Below are 19357 nucleotides of genomic sequence, written 5' to 3' on the forward strand. Positions count from 1 at the left end.
GATAGGGAGCTAAGATAAGAATTCGGCCACCGCTTTGCATCCTGCTGCTGCTTTGTGTGATTGTGACCTTGGGGGGTAGTTGGGGGTTGGGTTCAGGCGGTCATAGGGGAGAGAAGGCGGGGGGGGGCTGCAGGATGTGGGTAGTCGCCCAGCGGACATAAAAGGAGGGAAAGAGAAGGCGGAGGAGGGGAGAGAGGGTGTAGCGCTACGATTTGGGTGGGGTCAGGAGGCGCGGGAGCTGGGGCCGGTGCAACACAGAGGGAAGGGAGGGGCTTGGGGAAGTGGTCGAGTCGAGCAACTCGCACGAGACGCGTGTGCGTGTGTGTTTTATAGAGCTGAGGTCGGGGCGAGTGTGCATGTGTGTGTATGCACAGTCGTGCGGAAGCAGCGTACCGACATGCTGCGTTTTATGTAAAATGCGTGGTGGTGGTCCACCACTGTGGATCCAGATTTGGGATTGTTGCGCACTCCTTTCCTCACAGACTGATGCATGTATGATTAGCTTTGGATGGCACCGTAAAACACCGTACCACCACCATCACAAACACCGCCACCACCACCACCACCACCACAAATACAGCCACAAATATTACCAGCAACACCACCACGATTGCTACCACCACTATTGCTACCATTAACACCACTATTGCTACCAACAACACCGCCACCACCACCACTATTATGCCTGCCGGCGTGATGTACGACGTGTCCCTCACTACCTTCAGACAAATCCACATGTTTGGTCGCCTGCATACGTGCCTGCACACTGTCATCAGCCTTAACTGACCGGGAAGTGACGTTCATCCGCTGGGAGCTACTGCTACTAGCCTTTGATATGCACACATGCGTGGCCTGCCTCGCAACACTCGGCTGAGGGACATACACACACACATACACACACACATACACACACGCACCCCAGAATATGGCTCGCAGCAGAGGTGGAGGTGGAGATGGAGGTGGAGGTGGAGGTGGAGGTGGAGGTGGAGGTGGAGGCGGTGGCGGACTGGAAGTCAGCTGCGGCGGTGTTAGGCCCCACCATCATAGACCCCATTCGGCGGGGAGATATGCAGATAGGCCCAGAGGTATACATCGGGGGGGAAAGGGACATTTACTGCATAAATGCAAATAATTATGATATGTACAGCATACGACAGCATACGACAGCATACGACAGCATACAACAGCATACGACAGCATTGCGTTTGACTATGTATTCACAAGTTACAAGTTCCGGTCACAAATGCCTGGGGAGGGAGGAGGGTCCGTACGTAAAAGCCGGTAGGGGGTACCGCGGACGGTCCTTTGCCTGGGTGAGGATGTTAACCTTCCTTCTCCCCCGCTCGCCTGATGGGCTTGGCGCAATGGTCTCCCAAACCTCCGAGAGAAAACTAGCCATAGCTAGCTAAAGAGGGGGGGGGGACTTATTGCCGGGGGACTAGTTTATAGTACAAATTTCGTCCCCCCAGAAGCCAATGTCCCCCTTGTATCTAACTCGGAAGTCCCCACACAGGCCGGTGGGCATTCACAAAAGACATGCAGCTCATCCTCGACTACTCCGCACTCCCAAAGCTTGCAGGTAAATGCAGCGCGCTCGCGGGCATTAGGCCTGGTAACTTAGGGTTTTGTCGCTGACCTGGGGCTGGCACTAAGGGTTTTAACACTGAATGTTGGGCGAGCAAGGTCATATGAGCTTTCTTACCAACCTGGTTGTAAGCCTCTCCGGCCGATTTGCGTGGGGATGAAATGGTGGCGACGTTTCATTGCCTTCAAGCTGCGCGTGAGAAGCATCCTGAGGGATTCTGCGAAGAGGCTTGACGCACGTTGGACGTGCGCGATCACCCAGGGTGAATCCGGGGGGTTCCCCACCCCCCGGGGGTCACCGGGGTCAGGGCGAATGTCGCTATCATAATTGGATGGGGGCACCGCTCTGCGAGGGGGCACCGCACCCTGGGTGGCTCGCGCGCAGGGAGACCACCCTCCCCCAGCGATTGCACCAGGTCCTCATGCGCTTTAGGTCGGGCTGTTGGGAGCTCGAGAGGTTAAGAGGAATAACGATCCTGAACGTGCCGCACGTACCTGCAGGCTTTGTGACTGTGGAGCGGTGGGAGACGAATTGCATGTGTTTGGGGAATGCCCTTCTTATGATGGCTTGAGGGCAAGGGAAATCGGGTGTCAAGGGGCCAGCATGCGCACTATCGTGACTGAGGCTCCCCCGCTGGCATTAGCTATAGCTTTCTTTCCGAGGTCAGGGAGGAGACTAGGCACGCAGCGCACTGGCGCTTCGCGCTCAAATGGGGCCGGTAGGATGTCGACAGTCGCCCCACCGACACCGTAACACTTGTTTTTAGAAACGGTCCTTGGGCCCCCCGCGGCTTCCACGGAATCCTCCGCACCTGTGCGGTCACTGTCACTGTCACTGTCACTGTTAACTTCCAGTTCCCAACAACTCAACCTGAAGCGCATGAGCACCTCTGGTGCAATGGCCTACATAGGCAGCACAGCACAGCCCCGTTGTGAGCGATTCACCACAGCCGTGCGTCCTTGCTTGGGGATGCTCGCATCCAGTGGCCTGTGCCGCAGCATATGCCTTAACCCCATCCGGTGGCACCAGCGGGAACCAACCCCATGGGTTGGCTAGGGTATTAGCACACGCCCGACCTCACATCGAGCCATCCAGGGAGCTCTTTCAGGATAACACCGATAGGCAATTTAACGGCAGCATAATGAGCATAACGAGCTCCGTATAACACCGAACTTGGATGCCCAGGGACTGCTGGACAGAGCAAGAAAGAGAGAGGAAGAAAATAAAGATGAGATATGGAAATCCGCTAGACGACGAGTAAGGATTGTTTTGGCGACGGGGGCTGCCGCGTGGATGGGTGGTGCGTGGCACGTGGGGCAAGCCAAGCATGGCAGCACAACCGGCAGGGGAGGTGGGTATTGGAAGGGTACACGGAAAGCGATCGCCAGCCTGCCACTGGTAACTATATACCAGCGAGTGTAGCAGAGTGCAAGAAGGCAGCGATCGCTGGATGGCGATCCTCCGGCAGTTATAGTGATTACCAGTTACAAGTTGCAAGTTCCGCACACAAGTGCGGGTGTGTCCGTAAAAGCCGGAGGGGGGCCCCCATGGACGTTGTATTGGTATTGATGCGGGTACGCGGGAGGTCATCTTCATTCTCCCTCGTCCGCTTCAGGGCGAAGCGCCTCAGTCATAATGGTGCGCATGCTGCGCCCCTTAAGGACTAGATCACCATCATACTTAGCCCGTATGCTCATGTAAGCGGGACATTCTTCGAAAACATGCAACTCATCTTCAACCGCTCCACAGTCACAAAGCCTGGAGGTACGCGCGGTGCGCTCACGCCCATTAGGCCTATTAACCTCTAACTCCCAACAGCCTAACAGAAAACGCATGAGCACATGATGAAGTCGCTGGGGCATGGTCCCTTAGTGATCGCGGCGCAGTCGCGGCGGCTTTCGCGGCCTCCTTCAAACCCTAGCGGGTAGGATTGCGCTAAACGTTGGCCATGGACAATGCTACTCGAGGCCCTCACTACAAATTCGTCGAGGATTGAAAATTCTTGGCGAGTTGCACCCTTAGCTACCTCAGTTACGCAAGCGAGGGATCTTGTGCGCAACAATTCACATAATTCGTACTCAGCCACCTTTATTGCTTTTACTTAGTTATAATGAATACGGATTCTTCATGTACATGATGGAGCCAAACTGCAAGCAGCAGGAAGTTCACCCTTCACTGTCCAATGAAGCAAAAGCATGAATCAGATTCGGAGGGTAGAAACGCTTTCATGTGTTATGCCAGTATCATACACATGAACTCTGTGAAGAGCGAAAAGCAAATCTAATCATAAAACGTCGTCTCTTAATCTTTGCTTGTCCAAGCTTCCACATTTTCACACTTCGCATACCGGCAACAAGCTCCGACCCTTACTGAATCAGCGCGAAAGTAGCCGGCTGCATTCTATGAATGATACGCTGAGAAAATCAAACCGAACCCTAAAGCTCAAAAACTTCGCATGGTGTGCCGGTGTTGCGAATTGCATAGTCACGCTAATATACAAGGCCCTACCTTGACGACTTCTTCGCGGTAATCATGGACTTTCTTATACAGCCATGGCAGAATACGACGGCAATGACTTCTGACTTTTTTTAACATAGAGACATAATGGCGTGGTGCGCCACGATTCCCGTACGCGAGTGGGTACGGTTGACTACCTGGATAAGAAAGTTTGCCAGTAAAGTTAGGTATGCTTTTGTAGATTAGGTCCTCAATGTTGTGAGGGGGGTGGTGCTTTGCTGATGCCTTGAAGGGACGTCTTCGCCTTTTTCACTCAAGTCGCCATTTAATGAGATGAATAGGTTGTACGCAATTGAACTTATTGGTATAATGTTGCTTTTGTGTTTACCGTATGGCGGTTGCCACTGTCATGAGGTGCAACATTGACACGCACCTGTTGCATGGGTAACAGGCAGCATTAGAAAAATTCCAATGGGATCTTTCCCATTAAAAAACTAGCTACACAAGGAATAAAAAATGAATGCTCTGCCATACTTTGGGGGCTTATTGCTGCTCAACAAACGCCCGCCCTTCCGGATGATTCCAGTTGCAATCTGTCCCCGTCTGGCGCGATGAGAGGTTGTAGCTGAAACATTTGTGTAACAATTGTTATTAATTTGATATATCTGTTACAAGATTCTACAGCTTGTGCCGCCCTATCGAGGAAAGATTCACTGACATGAGCCGCCCCAATAGGAATACAGAAACAAGAAAATACATAGATAACTTGATTCGAAACTAGAAGACTTTCGGATGGTTATGCGGACGCATATACGCATGACAGCCCTTTTCGTACTGCAAGCGATATACGACGGAATAGCCAGGATTGGTAGCGGATAGTCATCGAGCTTTGCGTATTCCTCCCTAAAGCATTTTCTGAAATACAAAAGCTTGCTGTGCTTAATTCAGCTTTAGGATAGTGACGCCTTTTCGACCTTGAGTCTCTGTCATGTTAATAGATAAGCCGGCCACATGACATGAAGTTTGGGTCAACAACTTCTGTTGAATAGCATACACGCGCTTAAATGTCCTGGGCAAGCATCGCAATTGTTACCGGCCTCCTTTTTCTTGCTGCAACGCCTTCAGAGGCATTCTACAGAGATGATTGCTACAATTCAACCCGGGGTGAAGAACGTGAGCTCTGTTTGCGGCGAAGCCTTCTCAGGCGACAGGCTGTAGCTGCTCCTTCTAGCAGCTGTCCTAAAGGCTGTACCGTTCATGGTGTATGCCATGAAGATATTGGAAGGTATACACCCAGAGAAGTAGCATGTGCGGCCTGGCCGTTTGAAGTTACCGTAGCGGCTCTCTGAGAGGAAGGGCAACGCTCTGCCAGCAGTTACTATAATTTTTAATCAATTTTTCCACAGTTTTATAGTTCTGCTTGCTTTTCTGAGAAGGCCGGTGGTGTGATACGTCCAAGTGGTCGCATCGGATAACGCTTCTCGCGCTCACCGTCTATGCATACCTAACACCCCATCATATCCTCCAAATCCTTTTAAGTTCCAGCGGTCAGGATGATCAGACGCGCGTTTTCTATACTTATGCGCTATTACCCTATCCAACCCCGCCGTCGGCCTTCGTCGCCGGCCGCGTTGCAGGTGCGACTGCCCGCGGCACTTCACGGGCCCAGCTTGCTCTACCGTTGTACCCAGTATCAGTAAATTATGCGCCAAATACTCAATCAAGCTTCGGGATTTCGGCAAGGACTCTCCCTGCTTCAATAACTGCAACCAGCGAGGCAGGTGCATCGCCGGCATCTGCCACTGCCAGCCAGGTGCGCGCAGCACCTTGTGCCGTACTCTCACAAATCGCCACAGTGGCGTCAACCGGCGTCGCAGAGTCGCTCTTTCTCCCTATTTTCCGTGACTAGCTAATGTCTCCTCCCCCTCCTTCCCACCCCTACCCCTGCCCCTTCCTCCTCCTCCTCCTCCTCTTCCCCACCCAATCCCCCTCAGGCTATTGGGGTATAGACTGCGCCATCAGTTGGGGGCCCAATGGCAAGATGCAGCTGCTAGATGGCAATTACGTAGAAAGGAAAACTGGGGTTAAAGTGTACATATACGAGCTGCCCTCTAACATGACCTCATGGTAAGGTGTGGGGATGGGCGCGGGGTGTGTGCGGATAGAAAGGACGGAAAGGAAATAAGACAGGAGGTTCTTACCTTCGGTTGGGTTTCGGGTCGTGAAACAGTGCGGCATTGTGGATCTGACAAATAGTTCCTTTGGGGGCGGATGTGAGCTACTGGGGCACTGCATGGCCGCGAGTTCATCGGGGCCTCTAGGACAGCATGCTTCGTTCGTGGATACGAACGATTAGTCCTGTATACGAACAAATTTGCCCGTACGGAATCTCATTGTTGCCTGCTGGTAAAAAATCCAACACTCTAGCGTCTTTTTTTATTAAGATAATTATAAGACCGAGGATTAAAATGCCCAGGAGAACCATCTAGAGCACAAACAATACAAGAAGTTAACCACGAGGCTTCGCGCTCGGCATCGCCGTGAACCTGAGCGTGCATTTACCGGTCTTAGTGGTGATAATGGCAAATTTGCGGTGATAATGGCGAGGTCAACGGTGATGGCATTGGCGAAATGGATGATGTATCAGATCTCGGAACCCTCGAAGGGCACCCTTACAACACCGCACTCCATCCTCCTTCAAAACCCACCCGCACACCTCCCATCCACTTGCCTTTTCCATTAAGCCAGCATTAACCATCACACACAGTTAAACCAATAATTCCATCTTCGTGTACATACAGTTAAGCCAACAATTCCATCTTACCACATCTTCTTCGTTCTCCAACCCCCGAACCCAACCCAACCCAACGTCGCTGCACCTTCCCAACTGCCCGACTGCACCTAGGTACCCCTTCATGCGAATGGACCGCCCTGTGCACCTGATGTTCTGGCAGCGGCTCATGTCGTCAGGTATGCGGACCCTGGACGGCAACAAGGCCGACTACTTCTACATCCCGATCAACACGCGGACAGGGTCGCTGGCCCGCGAGGAGTTGGAGTGGACCCTGCCGTACATCAAGAAGACGTACCCTTGGTGGTCCAAGGACAACGGTAACCGTCACCTGATCATCCACACCGGCGATATGGGGTACGAGGGGTGTGGGGTGTGGACGGAGGGATGCGTCTTGGCTTTGTTGCGCTTTTGACCGTTGCCATTTTTATTTACATTGCGTGTTTTTCTGCTTCAATGGTGCACTTCATTATTTTCCTTTTTGCGATTGACCTCCCCACAGCATCAACGACTTCCCTCTGGCCACCCGCCGGGAGTTGAACGAGTCTCTCTCCAACATCACCTGGCTCACACACTGGGGGCTTCATGAGTATCATCCGATAGCAAAATGGTATCCGGCACATCGACCCGGGAAGGTGAGACGAGGGGTGGCTATGTAGGGCCCACAAGGGCCGCACCAGGCTGAGGAAGGGGTTGGGGATGGGATCCCGCTTCTTCTTTCCTCAACACTCCACACGTACGCTTCCCCCGCTTAACCTCCTCCCTACCTTCCCCTTACCTACCTCCGCCTACCTCCGCCCTATCTCTGCCCTACCTCTGCCCTACCTCCGCCCTACCTCCGCCCTACCTCCCCCCTACCTTTCCCCTACCTTCCCCTACCTCCGCCCTACCTCCCCCCTATGTGCCGCAGGATATTGTGATCCCGGTCATGATCATGACTCAGGGCTTCCACCTGTCGCCCATGAACCCCAGGATGGAGGCGGAGATCAAGGCGCAGGGAGCGCCGCGGTTGCGAAACGGCACACTTTTCTTCGCAGTGAGTTGGGCACGCGGTTTGCCCTCGTGTTTGTTTGTTTGTCTTTTAAGTGTATGAAACGGTGGCTGGAAGAAGGTGGTTGATGCGATTTTTCGATGAAGGGCATTGTGGGGTGTGCAGCCTTAGGGGGGTGGCGTGGCGCACACGGCGTGCCGTACTTCGCTGAACGGACCCCTCAACACGCTACTTCCCCTAAGCCCACCCAACCCCCCGGTTCCACTTCCATCCTTGTCGAGGTCCAGTTTGCGGGTCCGGTCTTTTTTGGCCCTGAGCAAGAGTCTCCCGAGCACGAGCTTTCCTGCTCCCAACTCCCAACTTCCCACTTTTCTCTCCTCCATCCGCACCCCACCCAATGCACCACACATCACAAAACACATCCCCCACGTCCTGGTCCTGCAGGGCCGCATCTGCGGAGACCGAGACTTGCCCGACCCTAAAACTGGGAAATGCGGGCCGGGGCATGAGGATTACAGTTTCGGCGTGCGGCAAGCTGTGAGTCGAGGGGTTGGGACATGTAGCTATTGCCTTAGTTCCAGATCTTCCTGTAGCTGCTGTAGGTTCTGGGCGATCAGGGCCGCGGATACAGCCGCTGTTGAGCGGTTGTGTTCGTTGCTCAAGGGTCCTTTGCCGGGTGTTGGTAGGTTTCGGGGCGTGCCAGATCGCTGCCCGTAGGATTGCGTTACATGTCATTCACCGGATAACACCTTTGGGTTATGAATGTTTGGTTTATGAAATGTCGTACATGTGGCAGAAGGTTCTGCTGGTGTGGCCATCCGTCTGTCTGTGCAATCTTCCCTTGGCCCCTCCGCATTCACCGTCCATCTTGTGTTCCGCTACTGCTATTGCTGCTGCTACTGCTGCTGGTGCTGCTGCTGTTGCTTCGCTGTTGCGGGGCTCATCGCACGTGCCCTAAGTCCCAACTCCCCTTCTCCAATCACTCACTCTCTCTCTCTCCTCCCTGAAAGGTATATCTGCAACACCGCAATGTGAAGGGCTTCCGGATAGTGGCCTGGACCAGCACGTACCTCGAGGTGCGCCGTGTCGCCGGAGAGTATATATCAAACAGTCCTCGAGCAGCAGTGCTAAGTTGTAAGATGCTGCTTACTACGTTGACGTTGCTTACTCAAGTTCGATTAGGTTCCAGTTTTAGGGCTCGGACTTCCCATTTCATCGAACCACGGCTCTTTACGCGGGACAGAATAAAACCGAACCATCCAACCATACTTTCATCAAGCACATCCGCAGTTGTGCATACATACGTACATATAACCGACTTGTGCTGTGTGCTCCCGACCCTTGCGCTGTGTCTCGGCTTCGGCCCCCGGCTCTCACGGCCCACAGTGTAATCAAAGTCATACGTACGTACATACGTACATACATACGTACATACATACATACATACATACATACATACATACATACATACATACATACATACATACATACATACATACATACATACATACATACATGAAAACACACAAACAAGGGCAAACCCCAAGTGGGCTCAACTCACCTCCCCTCAAAACCCTCCTCCTCCTCCTCCTCCTTGCTTCTCTCTCGCCCTCTAATTTCCCCACACACTGGCCTTTCTCTCCACCGCACTTTCCCCCCCATCCCTCTCGTCCCCCATGCAGGATATCTCCTCACACAAGTTCTGTCTAGCGCCTGTCGGCGGCGGCCATGGCAAACGTAACATTCTGGTTGCCTTTATGGGATGCCTTCCGGTGCTAATTGGCGACCACGTACTGCAGCCCTTCGAGCCGGAAATCGACTGGTCGCGATTCAGCATCAGCGTGCCTGAGGCGGATATACCCGACCTGCCGAGAATCCTGGCCAACGTGCCAGCCTCTGAAGTGGCATCCAAACAGGTGTGTGTGTATATGCATATAATGGTATATGCGATTATGTATATGCGTATGTATGCGTGGTTTTACTTGGCACGAAAGAAGCAGCGAGGGAGAATCTTCCTGTATACGCCCACGGCTCCTGCAACTCTGTGTATGTGTACGGCGCATGTGATTTGGCGCCGTACAAAAGGTGCTACAGTCTGACGCTTTGCGCGCGCTGGCCTTCACGCTCGTCCCCCCACAGGACCTCCGTGCCATAGCCTCGTTGACGTGCTCTTTGCCTCTATCGTTTACCATCGCCTGTGTGGTCGTACACCCGTCCCCCTCCCTCCCTTCCTCTCTCTCACCTCTCCCCCCCTTCATTTCCCCGGGGGACTTCCGAATCCGCCTTATCCCTCCTTAACAGCGCCTTGCTTTCCACATATACATACATAGATACATACATACATACACGCCCCCGTTCCCCTCCTTTTTCTTTTCCTCTTTACAGAAGCGGCTGAGGTGCGCGGCTCAGCACATGTTCTACAGCAGCACCCTGGGGGCCATTCTTGGGGAGGACGGACGATACGGTGGGTGGGGCATACGATGGGGTTTGCGTGTGTGTATAGGTGTGCGTATATGCGTGTGTGTGTATGTGTGTGTGTGCGTGCGTGGAAAGAGAGGGTTGGGAGCGGAATGCTGGTGGGAATACTCCGGGGGAACAGATCAATGAAAACCCCTCAAGGGATAGTCATTCGAACACGAACAGACTCGAAAGGCCCACCTGGGTGTCGGTCATGGGTCCTGTCCCTGGTCACTAGGGGCTCCAATGGAGGTGTGTGTATGTGTGTGTACGGGGTTGAGAGAGGGAATGCGTGGCGAAACAAAACCCTAAGTTGAGATGTGTTAACTAGTCTGAGGTATCCGGTATCTAAATCTGATCCCGAACAGATGCGTTTGAGACGCTGATGGAGATCTTACGTGTACGCAAGGAGCACCCCGATGTGCCCCCGGAAAAGTACCAAAAGGTGGACCAGCGCTTCCGCAAGTTTATCAACTGCGATTTAGGTGAGTGAGCGGTGTATACTAAAACTGTGTACGGCGTACGGCGTACGGTGCATTTCAGTGGGTGGGATGGGGGTGGGTTTACTTCAGGGTCCATTCCACACGCCGTTCCCTCGCCAAGATTTTGTCCGTATCAGCCTCATCGGTTTTTCTTCCTCACCCAAATCCCAACCAACTAACTAACTAACTCCCTTCCGTCCCCCAGACGACGAGGTCAACCCAGTGCCGCTGTGCACGCAAGGTAAGGAGATGCAACTGGTGGACCGGAAATCCTGCAAAGATTGTCGCCGAAAGGACGGCACCAGCAACTCCTTCTTTAACAGCGCGGGGGGCATGTTGTGCTGCGAAGATCATGACATGACAAAATGCCCTCGAGGGTGGAAGTAGTAGCGGGGCAGCGCCGTGTGGAGTGGGGAGTGGGGAGTAAGGAAGTAGCCGTCTTGCAGAGCAGAATAAGACTGTGCTGAGGTTTGAGTGGGGTGGAGCCAGGAATGGGATCGGGGAGAGGTCGGGAGATGGTGGCACAGCTGGGGCGGCGGCGACGAGGAGGAGGAGGCGGAGGAGGAGGAGCAGGTTGAAGGACGGCTTCAAGGAACTGGAGACTGCTGGCGGGGCTTCATTTCCCCTGGATGCATTCGATTGCGTGAGAATCTGTACTTATGTTTACACCACCTAGGAAGGAGAAGGTGCCCTAGGAAGGAGGAGGAGGACAATGAGAGTGGAAACCGATGGCGGTGACGCTAACACTCGCGGCGGACTGCTTAGGAAGGTGGGACACAGGGAAAATCTGAAGTGCGAGGTGGAAGGAAAGCAGAGGGGTGTGCAATTACGGGAGGTGGAAGGAAAAAGGTCAGGGATGGGGGTCCCAGGGGGAGCGGGATGGGAAGTGAAAAGTGAAACTCCGTGTGTTGCCGCTGCTGCCAAGCCGGCACGCGCAGGGCTGTGCAGTGCAAGGTAGGGTGGAGTGAGACTGCATGTGCATGCGGCAGGGATTTCGCAGGTGGGGCTGTGTATTGAGTGCTGTGATCTTTCCCCTGAGTCCGTGGTGTCCGTGGAGCTCGGGCGTGGTACGGTTTAGCCAGGAAAACGTGGGACGTCCAAGGCTGATAAACGCTGCAGCGCTGGTCTTTTGGAAGCCTCGTTTTGGAAGCCTCGTTATTATTTTGGCTTTTGCAAGCACCGCTTACAGCGTAGTTGCTGAGCTACAGGCTGTATTAAAGATGTTGCGCGGGGATGTTGCGCGGGGTTGCAACTTGACTGCAAGGTTGCAGGCGCGCGCGCCAGGAGGCGCGCCATTGTTCATGCCATTACATCGCTTATTAAATTATTTCTGCAAAAGAAAGTGCGCGGGCCTGCGTGTTTATGGCGCATGCGCCTTCTCATCGACTGCGCCTGCGCTGAATCTTTGGCTGTTTCCACAGCTGATGTGTAGCTATTGCGCTTTTGCCGCCGAATGGGGGTCTCCCGGCCAATTTGCAAGGCGAAACGAATGATGTTGGTTCTAGTTAGCTTCATCTTGATCGAATGGTTGGGACAGCCAGACGAGATTGTTAGGGAAGGCGGGCGCGCTTTGGACAGATTTGGACTCAAGGTTTGAATTACGCATAGAGAAGGACTCTGCTGATCAACTGCCTCTACCCTGTCGCTTGTGAATTATGTGCCTGCAAGGATTGTCAAGTCATGGCTTTTGAGAGGCTGGTATGTCTTATGAAAGATTTTGATTCTTTAGCAAGCGCCTGACGTGCTGGACTGTGGACTCAGCGCTCTTCCGTCCTCATTTTTGTCATGAGCTCAGATGTGTCAATCTTAGCTGCTGACTGACCGCCGGCTTATTCTATACGCGACCTCGTCGCCTTGCGACGGCTCGCGCTGGCTCGCGGAAAGGGGAATTATTGAATTCTTGGCATTGAGTTCATATCTTGATTATCCGCCTCCATCCGGTGATTCTTCTTGAGCGTTCTTGTGGAAGGCAATATGATGCCGCATGTTTCTAATTTCCTGGACGAGCGCCTTGCACGCCGCTCGAGGAGCATTATGTCGTTGGAGATGGACGGGCCGCCGTCGCGGTTCCCTGCTACCTATGCGATGACCTTGCGCACGACAAACCAGCAACAGCTTCTGTTGTTCTATGACGTTTTGTTTTGAACTATGTAAACCTAGACGGTTGCCCTGACAATTACGACGGTGGACAATTTCACGTGACGTCACGCCACGATATCGGACGCACAAAAGAACGGGTCTGGTGTGACTATGATCTCCATGTATCGCGCCCTTTTTAAACTGGCTTCAGGACTTTACCGGTGGCATTATGAATTGTAGCGACTGTAGATATCCTACCTGCTGTAACAACGAAGAGGCCACTTCGAGTTCGCTCGTCCATGGCCGGGAGCTGTCATGAACGGAGTTGAACGACTCGCCTGTGTCTTCTAATCATTCCGGTCCCATCTTAATTTATTTCCTGTTGTCAAAAAATATCTTTTTAACAAACTGATGTTTTCCGGACCGGATTTCGATCGACACCTGTCTTTGCAATGTCTTGGCCTGGAGGCCGCAGCTTGGCCGTCAGCCAGGCCCCAGGAACAGGCGTTGTAGCCATAATCCTGGAACCGTTCTTGTTCATTCATTTCGTCCTGTTGCACATTTTTTTCCAATTCTTGGCGAACCAGTCGGGCTGGCTTGCTGCAGCGGACATGTCGCACGAAGCTCCAACCTTCTTCAAGCCAACTTGAGGTGAAGCTCCTAAGCCGGGCTACAGCGTGCGCGCCACGCTCTGCAATAACTGAATTTTATCCTCAAAGGAAGGACTTTGTATACGCGCAGCGCGACTTCACTGAGGTGGGCTCTGGATTCGGTTTTTGCTGGAGCTGTGCGGAGTCCTCTAAATCCTGTTGTTGCTGTTTAGAAGGGCCCTGTTGACTAGGACTTTTACCTTTCCTCCAGACTCCGTTCCTCCAGGCTAGTCGAGCACGATGACTGTATCTGGGATGCCCTGCGTACTGCATGACTGCGCAAATTACACGTGTCGTACCGTTACTGGGGCGAATCCAGGAACAAACTCCACATTGCCGACTGAATTTCGTTACCTTTGTAGTTTTGTAAACCGCTGTGGCAGCATGTAAGAATGTACCACTGTTCGTTAGCTTGCGTGCTGGGTGCGCGGGTTGGACAACGAAGGGTCGAAGCAGCCCTTACCCCACTTACCACACGCCAGCTCGATTGGTAACGGGAAGCAGCCGCCCGGCCGCGCCAGCTGTGCTCCCGGCCCTCCCACCCGCACACTCTTTCCGATGGAGGGGAGGAATAAACTCCACCTGCCCTGGGATGTCGGTCGTTAGCCTCCGATGGCGCGGTCTCTGTCCCGCTCCTTTTTTGGTGATTCCTCCGTTTGCGCGTTCCTTGGGCTCTCGACTAATCTTCCTCTCCCCTCCTTTGATTTCCATTTCTGAGCCTACATTTTTATTTTGTTTTCCTAATTTTTCCTCTTGTTCTCTTTTTTCCTCTTTTTTCGCGAAAGAGGCTAGATTGCACGATCCGGCCGCGGACAAGCAGGCAACACTCCTTAACTCAATACAAGTCAGGAGCGAGAGGTTAATGCTTTTAAATGTAGGAAAGTTTTATGCGGCGCGTATTCCTTCTGGGATGGATAAAGTTCTTGAGCTTTTCGTTTCTACCGGTCGTCCCGGTATACCGACACTTGCTAAGTAAAGCGCTTTCCATTAGTTCAAGCGCACACTACCATTACCACTACCGCTACCTATTGTTGCTGTGATGCTCGAAGCCCCGATGCAACGGCGAGGAGATACGTCTTCGCGAGCACCGGGGGATACGCGCATGCTATCCGGCAGCACGACAGCATGACCGGACGGCAGTTGCTCGACGTTGGCGTACAATTTAGATCGGTGGTTAAGGAATGGTCTTGCAAATCAGCAAGCCGGGACCCATAATGCGCGATGCCTCGTATATGTGCTGCAGTCTTCATCGCCTGTTCGCAGCCGGCACGTTGATTCGCCGAGTACGATATCACGGAGTTTTTGCGTACGTTTGTTTCGTGTTTCGGGTCGGAACAGCCCCAATGTTCTGCGTTGCGATATCGGTGCAGCTCGCAGCCGTTGCGTTGAGATTTGTCGGCAATCCGCTTCGAACCAGGGGGTCCCTGCTTTGATTAACCCTGAGTGCTGTAAAACCTGATCCTATCTCCAGCGGCAGCTTACGGTACCATGCAGTTTAAGGTATCTCGGCACTGCATGGTAAGCATTTCTTCGTGTGTTAGTTGGGCATGGCGGAGCTCAGTTCCCGTGCGAGACCTCAAGTTGGGGTTGCTTTCACGGAGCCGGGGCCGTGTGCTTTCCTGAGGAAGCGGCGTTAAAATAATGATAATATAAAAGTCACTATATACAATAATATTCTCCGGTGCACGATTAAAAAGGTACACAATATCTCAGTGGTCCAAAAGGTGCAAGCCAACGAAAAGGATTTATTGTACGACAGCTTGAAACCTCTTATCACTGTATGGTTACGCTTGTCGCGAAGCCACGGAGTCTTCATCAACGTGTTCGTTACTTGTACAGGCTACCGGTACCACTCGAATCAACACTACGGCTTGCAACTGGGTAGCGACCATGCTCGCTCGGACAATCTTGCTTGTTCCTCAAACGCAGTGCTCAAGCTCTCTGTCCTTGAAGGTAAGCTGATGCATAATGCAGCTTTGGGGAACAGATACGGTGATGTCACTTTCGTGCTGACTGCGACCCGACACATCCGTTTGCTTACAAACTACAGGCCACACCGTTGCAGTTGCACCAGGGTAGATTGCTAGTCGTTCCGAGGGCATCTTATTCTTCGCGTTCCAGCTCACCTCGCAGCGAGTCATGGAGGAGCTCTTGGCGGACAGAACTTGAGCATGGCAGCAACGGAAATGGTAACGGCGCCCATGTGTCACATGATGATGAATACCAGATCGCATACAACAGCAACGGGAATTATTATCATGCTCACGACAGCGATACCGACTCCGACTTTACATGGGGGAGCTCGAGCTGGCGGAACCAGGCCGCAGCCGTTGATGATCAGGAGGTGGCCGACGTAGGGTACAGCAACGGGTGGCGGTCGAGTCAGGACCAACCCGCTGGCTTTGCAAATCGCGATGAAGATGTTGCAGAGGAAGAAGAGTCCTCAGGCGGCGGCTTCTTCACAGATGCCTTTAAGGAAGCCCTGAAATCAGCCCTGCAGCGGAGTCCCTTGTACGCGGATCAGTTGACAGTCACAGGATCTGCGGACGAGGAAGTCACGGAGCCACAGCCGTACGAGAACGAAGTGGAGGTGTACGACAGGCCTATTTTTACGGACCAGTTCCGTGCCGCACTTAAAGAGTCCCTCGAGCGGCAACAGTCGGAGCTAGACGCGTACGGCGGGCAGGGGTCGGATGACGAATACACGGCGACGCCGTACGTGCCGTCGCCACCCCGTCCCAGGTAAATACGGCGGGTCGGTCGGGGGAAAGACCTGCCGTGAGGGCGTTACAGTTGGTTGAGGTTCTGGCCGCTGGATGCTGCGCGCTGTGGTCTGCTACGAATAATTGCCACGTGCTGCAGGCAGTATTGGTTCCGTCTCATATTGCAGCATTGGAGGTTGCTGTAATGCTACAATGCGGCAATGGAGAGGGAAATTGGGAGGAGGGAGGAAGGGAAAAGGATAATGACAGTAATGACAGTGAATACAACAACAGCTGGAAGAGGACGCGTTCAAGAAAGGGTTGGAGCGGTAGAAGTGTATGAAGGAGCCTCGCAGCCGTCGTCCTCTCAGCCCTCGACAGCGCGAAGGCCCACGCGGCTCGTATATATATATTTAATATCGATTGCGGTTGCGATTTCCAAGTCAGCATACCGAATGAAGCAGGTTTCCAATCGCGACAGCTCCCCCGCGCTCACTCCTAACCCCCCTCACACACTCATGGCTGGCTTCTTTTATAGCCTTTTCCGCGTTGGAACCTCTTTTGGTCCGTTAGGACGGGACCGCTAATTTCTTGTACAAGCAGCAGATGTAACACACACATACATACACCACTACCACCGCAGGGAGATGTCCCCCCTGGAGGAGGTGATTGCTACGGCGTTGGGCGCCTCTCAGCTGCACCTGCGGCGCCTGACGCTGATGAAGAACGAGATCGACGCGGCGATTGAACGAGAAACCAAACAGATCGAGCGGCTAGGCTTTGCGTTGAGCAAGGCACAATCCGACATGGCCTACTACAAGAGTCTGGAGGAGATGATGGCGGAGCGGCCGCGCGGCGGGCAATAAGGTGCAGGCGGCGGTGGTGGAGGGGAGGTCGACGAGATGGACAGGAGTGCAGCATCATCGGGATATGCAGTACAACATGTGCCGGCTAAGTGTATTTGTTATACGCGATGTTTTGCCTGGCAATGCGTGGGCCGTAGAGTTTGCGGCGTGCTGTAGGGACAAAGAGGCGTGGAACGGCAGGGGGTCTTTCGAGCGGAAGTGACGGAGGGGTGCAGGGAAGAGTCAAGACATTTGCGAGAGAAAAGTGTTCAAGAGTCGAAATTTGCACGTGAACATGAGAATAGACACGCGTGGTGCCCGGGGTGTTACGGCCGCCCAACCATCCAGATGTCGCCCATCCGTCCATGTATGTTTTCGGAAAGGGATTAGAAGGCACCTGCGCTGGGCTCAGACACACACGCGGACAAGCGGAAGAGAAGGAGGAGGAGCATGAGGTTTGTGGGGCTGATAGATGCGAGCTGAGTGTTAAACTTCGACAGTAAGGTACGAAGTAATAAATGTACGTTATGATGTTTGGTTGAGGAATTTGGGTTGGTGTACGACGAAAACCCATATCAGAAATAGTATTAATCCTCCGCGACAAGTCAGTCGTTTTTGGTGTTTACCTATTGGTGGTTACTTATATAATTTCTAAATAAACAGGGTTAATACCCATCAATGAGTGTTGCAAGCTGCTCCGGATAGATATTCGAAGTTAAAGACGTGAATTTGTTGGGTACATGAAGAGAGAGCGACAAGGTTTAACCATGTTCGTATGTGTTCCATTCGAATCGGGAGTGTATGTTCTGACAGCAGTTATCCACGATACTTCTTTTTGAAGAATGTGTAAAGTGTAATCGTCTGCTACAGCAATATCGAAACGCAAGTGTCCATTCAGTAAAATGGGTCGTGAGCTAGTTCCATAAGAGCGTTAACAGTTAATTTTCCTTTATATGCAATAGCGGATCCAGCATCGTACTAAAGAATTGGTTGTATATTTTACGTAAGCCTAAGGTGTTAAGATTTTTGTCGCCCCTCATAACAATGGTGTCCTGCAATAGCAGCACAGCGTTCTGCATAGTGCACTGACGAGTCGGATCATGGATGTCCAAATCCGCATTACACCTCCGCCTGCCATGTCCATTTCCGTACGAACGGAAACGCAACAAAACCAAAAACATTGAACGTTCGCTGTGGAGAGAACCGCTGCCGAAAGAGCGTGCGCTGGATAAGCAGGAGATGCATCAGCCTGCAAACCCAGATTGCACAGCTGCCAATCAGCACTACGACTAGGCTTAGGGCTCTCCAAACGCTGATGTTGCGACTGAATCACTTCACTTTGTCGGGCTCAACATAGCTGCGCCACCCTGCTCCTGGATCCGCAACCATGGGCGATATTGCGCTTTCTGAGCTTCTGCCACTTCTGGCGTCCCACAAGCAGCTTCCGGAGCCTTTCCGAGCCGCTGTCCATGCTCCCGTGCATTGTGCTCGCTCGCTCCCATAGGGCCCAGAGTTGAGAGACAGCTAGCACATGTCGTTTGTTACAATATCAGCGACACACGCTGTTCCCATGTTTAGGCAGTCGAAGCCTTGGGCTTGGCCTCTGATCCTGGAAGGAGCGGGATAAGGGGGAGCGGGGTTGGGGACGAGGTTAGCCCGAGCACCCCCAGGAACCCAGTATGAAACATCCTGAGGTAAGGGGCCACGTCTCACCCTCGCGGAAGCCGTTCTTGAACCGCCGGGCAAGCGTCTTCATGTACCGCATGCGGCCGGTACCGGTCGTCTTGCGGCCGATGGCTTTCTGCCCCCACTGGTCTGCAGGTCCGAAGCATCAAGAGGTCCGGCGCCCATTGGAGAATTTCAATAGAGATGTAACGTTAGGTTTTCGATCATAAATAGCAGGAAACAATAAGAAATGATGCCAGCTAGAGGATTAGCCCTGCGGCGCCGACAAGGCGCGGCTTTTGCTAACTTAAAAGCTCAAAGATAACCTTTTCTCACTTCAAGCCCAACCATACTTACAGGTCCGCTTGCGGGCTGCCGGGTAGCCGCAAGCCGAGCAGACGTGCTTCTGGTTGTGGTAGCTGGTGCGACCGCAACGACGGCACAACGTGTGCGTCTTGTTGCGGCGCTTACCTACATTTACATGGAGCGTATGTTGTCAGTCGTTTGTGAACAAGCCTCTACTTCTTGCTTTTAACCAAAATGCGGCGGACCAATTTCGACCTACCGAAGCTTCCGGTACCCTTGCCCTTCTTTCCCATTTTGGGGTCGTTTTACCAATAGAGGAGAGAGAGAGCCCACCATGTTCAAGCGAG

The 19357-nt window shown here is 53.0% G+C and overlaps 4 protein-coding genes across 4 annotated transcripts; 2 read left to right on the forward strand and 2 right to left on the reverse strand.

Moving 5' to 3' along the window:
- Positions 1-9: 9 nt before the first annotated feature.
- Positions 10-4484, reverse strand: VOLCADRAFT_94898 (uncharacterized protein; the record flags this gene model as incomplete). Its single annotated transcript, XM_002954102.1, has 6 exons — positions 10-67; positions 788-870; positions 1703-1802; positions 1950-2094; positions 2397-2487; positions 4476-4484. The coding sequence occupies 6 exons, from the start codon at positions 4482-4484 to the stop codon at positions 10-12; spliced, it is 486 nt and encodes a 161-aa protein (XP_002954148.1).
- A 622-nt stretch (positions 4485-5106) lies between these two features.
- elg22 (acetylglucosaminyltransferase) lies at positions 5107-11150 on the forward strand (the record flags this gene model as incomplete). Its single annotated transcript, XM_002954019.1, has 12 exons — positions 5107-5327; positions 5680-5855; positions 6037-6169; positions 6948-7190; positions 7336-7468; positions 7744-7869; positions 8269-8361; positions 8835-8900; positions 9507-9740; positions 10210-10288; positions 10650-10766; positions 10969-11150. 12 exons carry the CDS (start codon positions 5107-5109, stop codon positions 11148-11150), a joined length of 1803 nt encoding a protein of 600 aa, XP_002954065.1.
- A 3830-nt stretch (positions 11151-14980) lies between these two features.
- VOLCADRAFT_106241 (uncharacterized protein) lies at positions 14981-17060 on the forward strand (the record flags this gene model as incomplete). The annotated part of the gene is made up of 4 exons (XM_002954020.1): positions 14981-15010; positions 15332-15445; positions 15543-16234; positions 16838-17060. The coding sequence occupies 4 exons, from the start codon at positions 14981-14983 to the stop codon at positions 17058-17060; spliced, it is 1059 nt and encodes a 352-aa protein (XP_002954066.1).
- Positions 17061-17958: 898 nt separating this feature from the next.
- On the reverse strand, positions 17959-19328 carry rpl37 (component of cytosolic 80S ribosome and 60S large subunit). Its single transcript, XM_002954103.1, has 5 exons — positions 19270-19328; positions 19062-19175; positions 18753-18854; positions 18378-18648; positions 17959-18064 (listed from the first exon to the last, which is right to left on the reverse strand). Exons 1-4 carry the CDS (start codon positions 19301-19303, stop codon positions 18614-18616), a joined length of 285 nt encoding a protein of 94 aa, XP_002954149.1. The 5' UTR covers positions 19304-19328; the 3' UTR covers positions 17959-18064; positions 18378-18613.
- Positions 19329-19357: the final 29 nt, after the last annotated feature.

This window comes from Volvox carteri, assembly GCF_000143455.1.
Source record: "Volvox carteri f. nagariensis unplaced genomic scaffold VOLCAscaffold_40, whole genome shotgun sequence".
Classification (NCBI taxonomy): Eukaryota; Viridiplantae; Chlorophyta; class Chlorophyceae; order Chlamydomonadales; family Volvocaceae; genus Volvox; species Volvox carteri.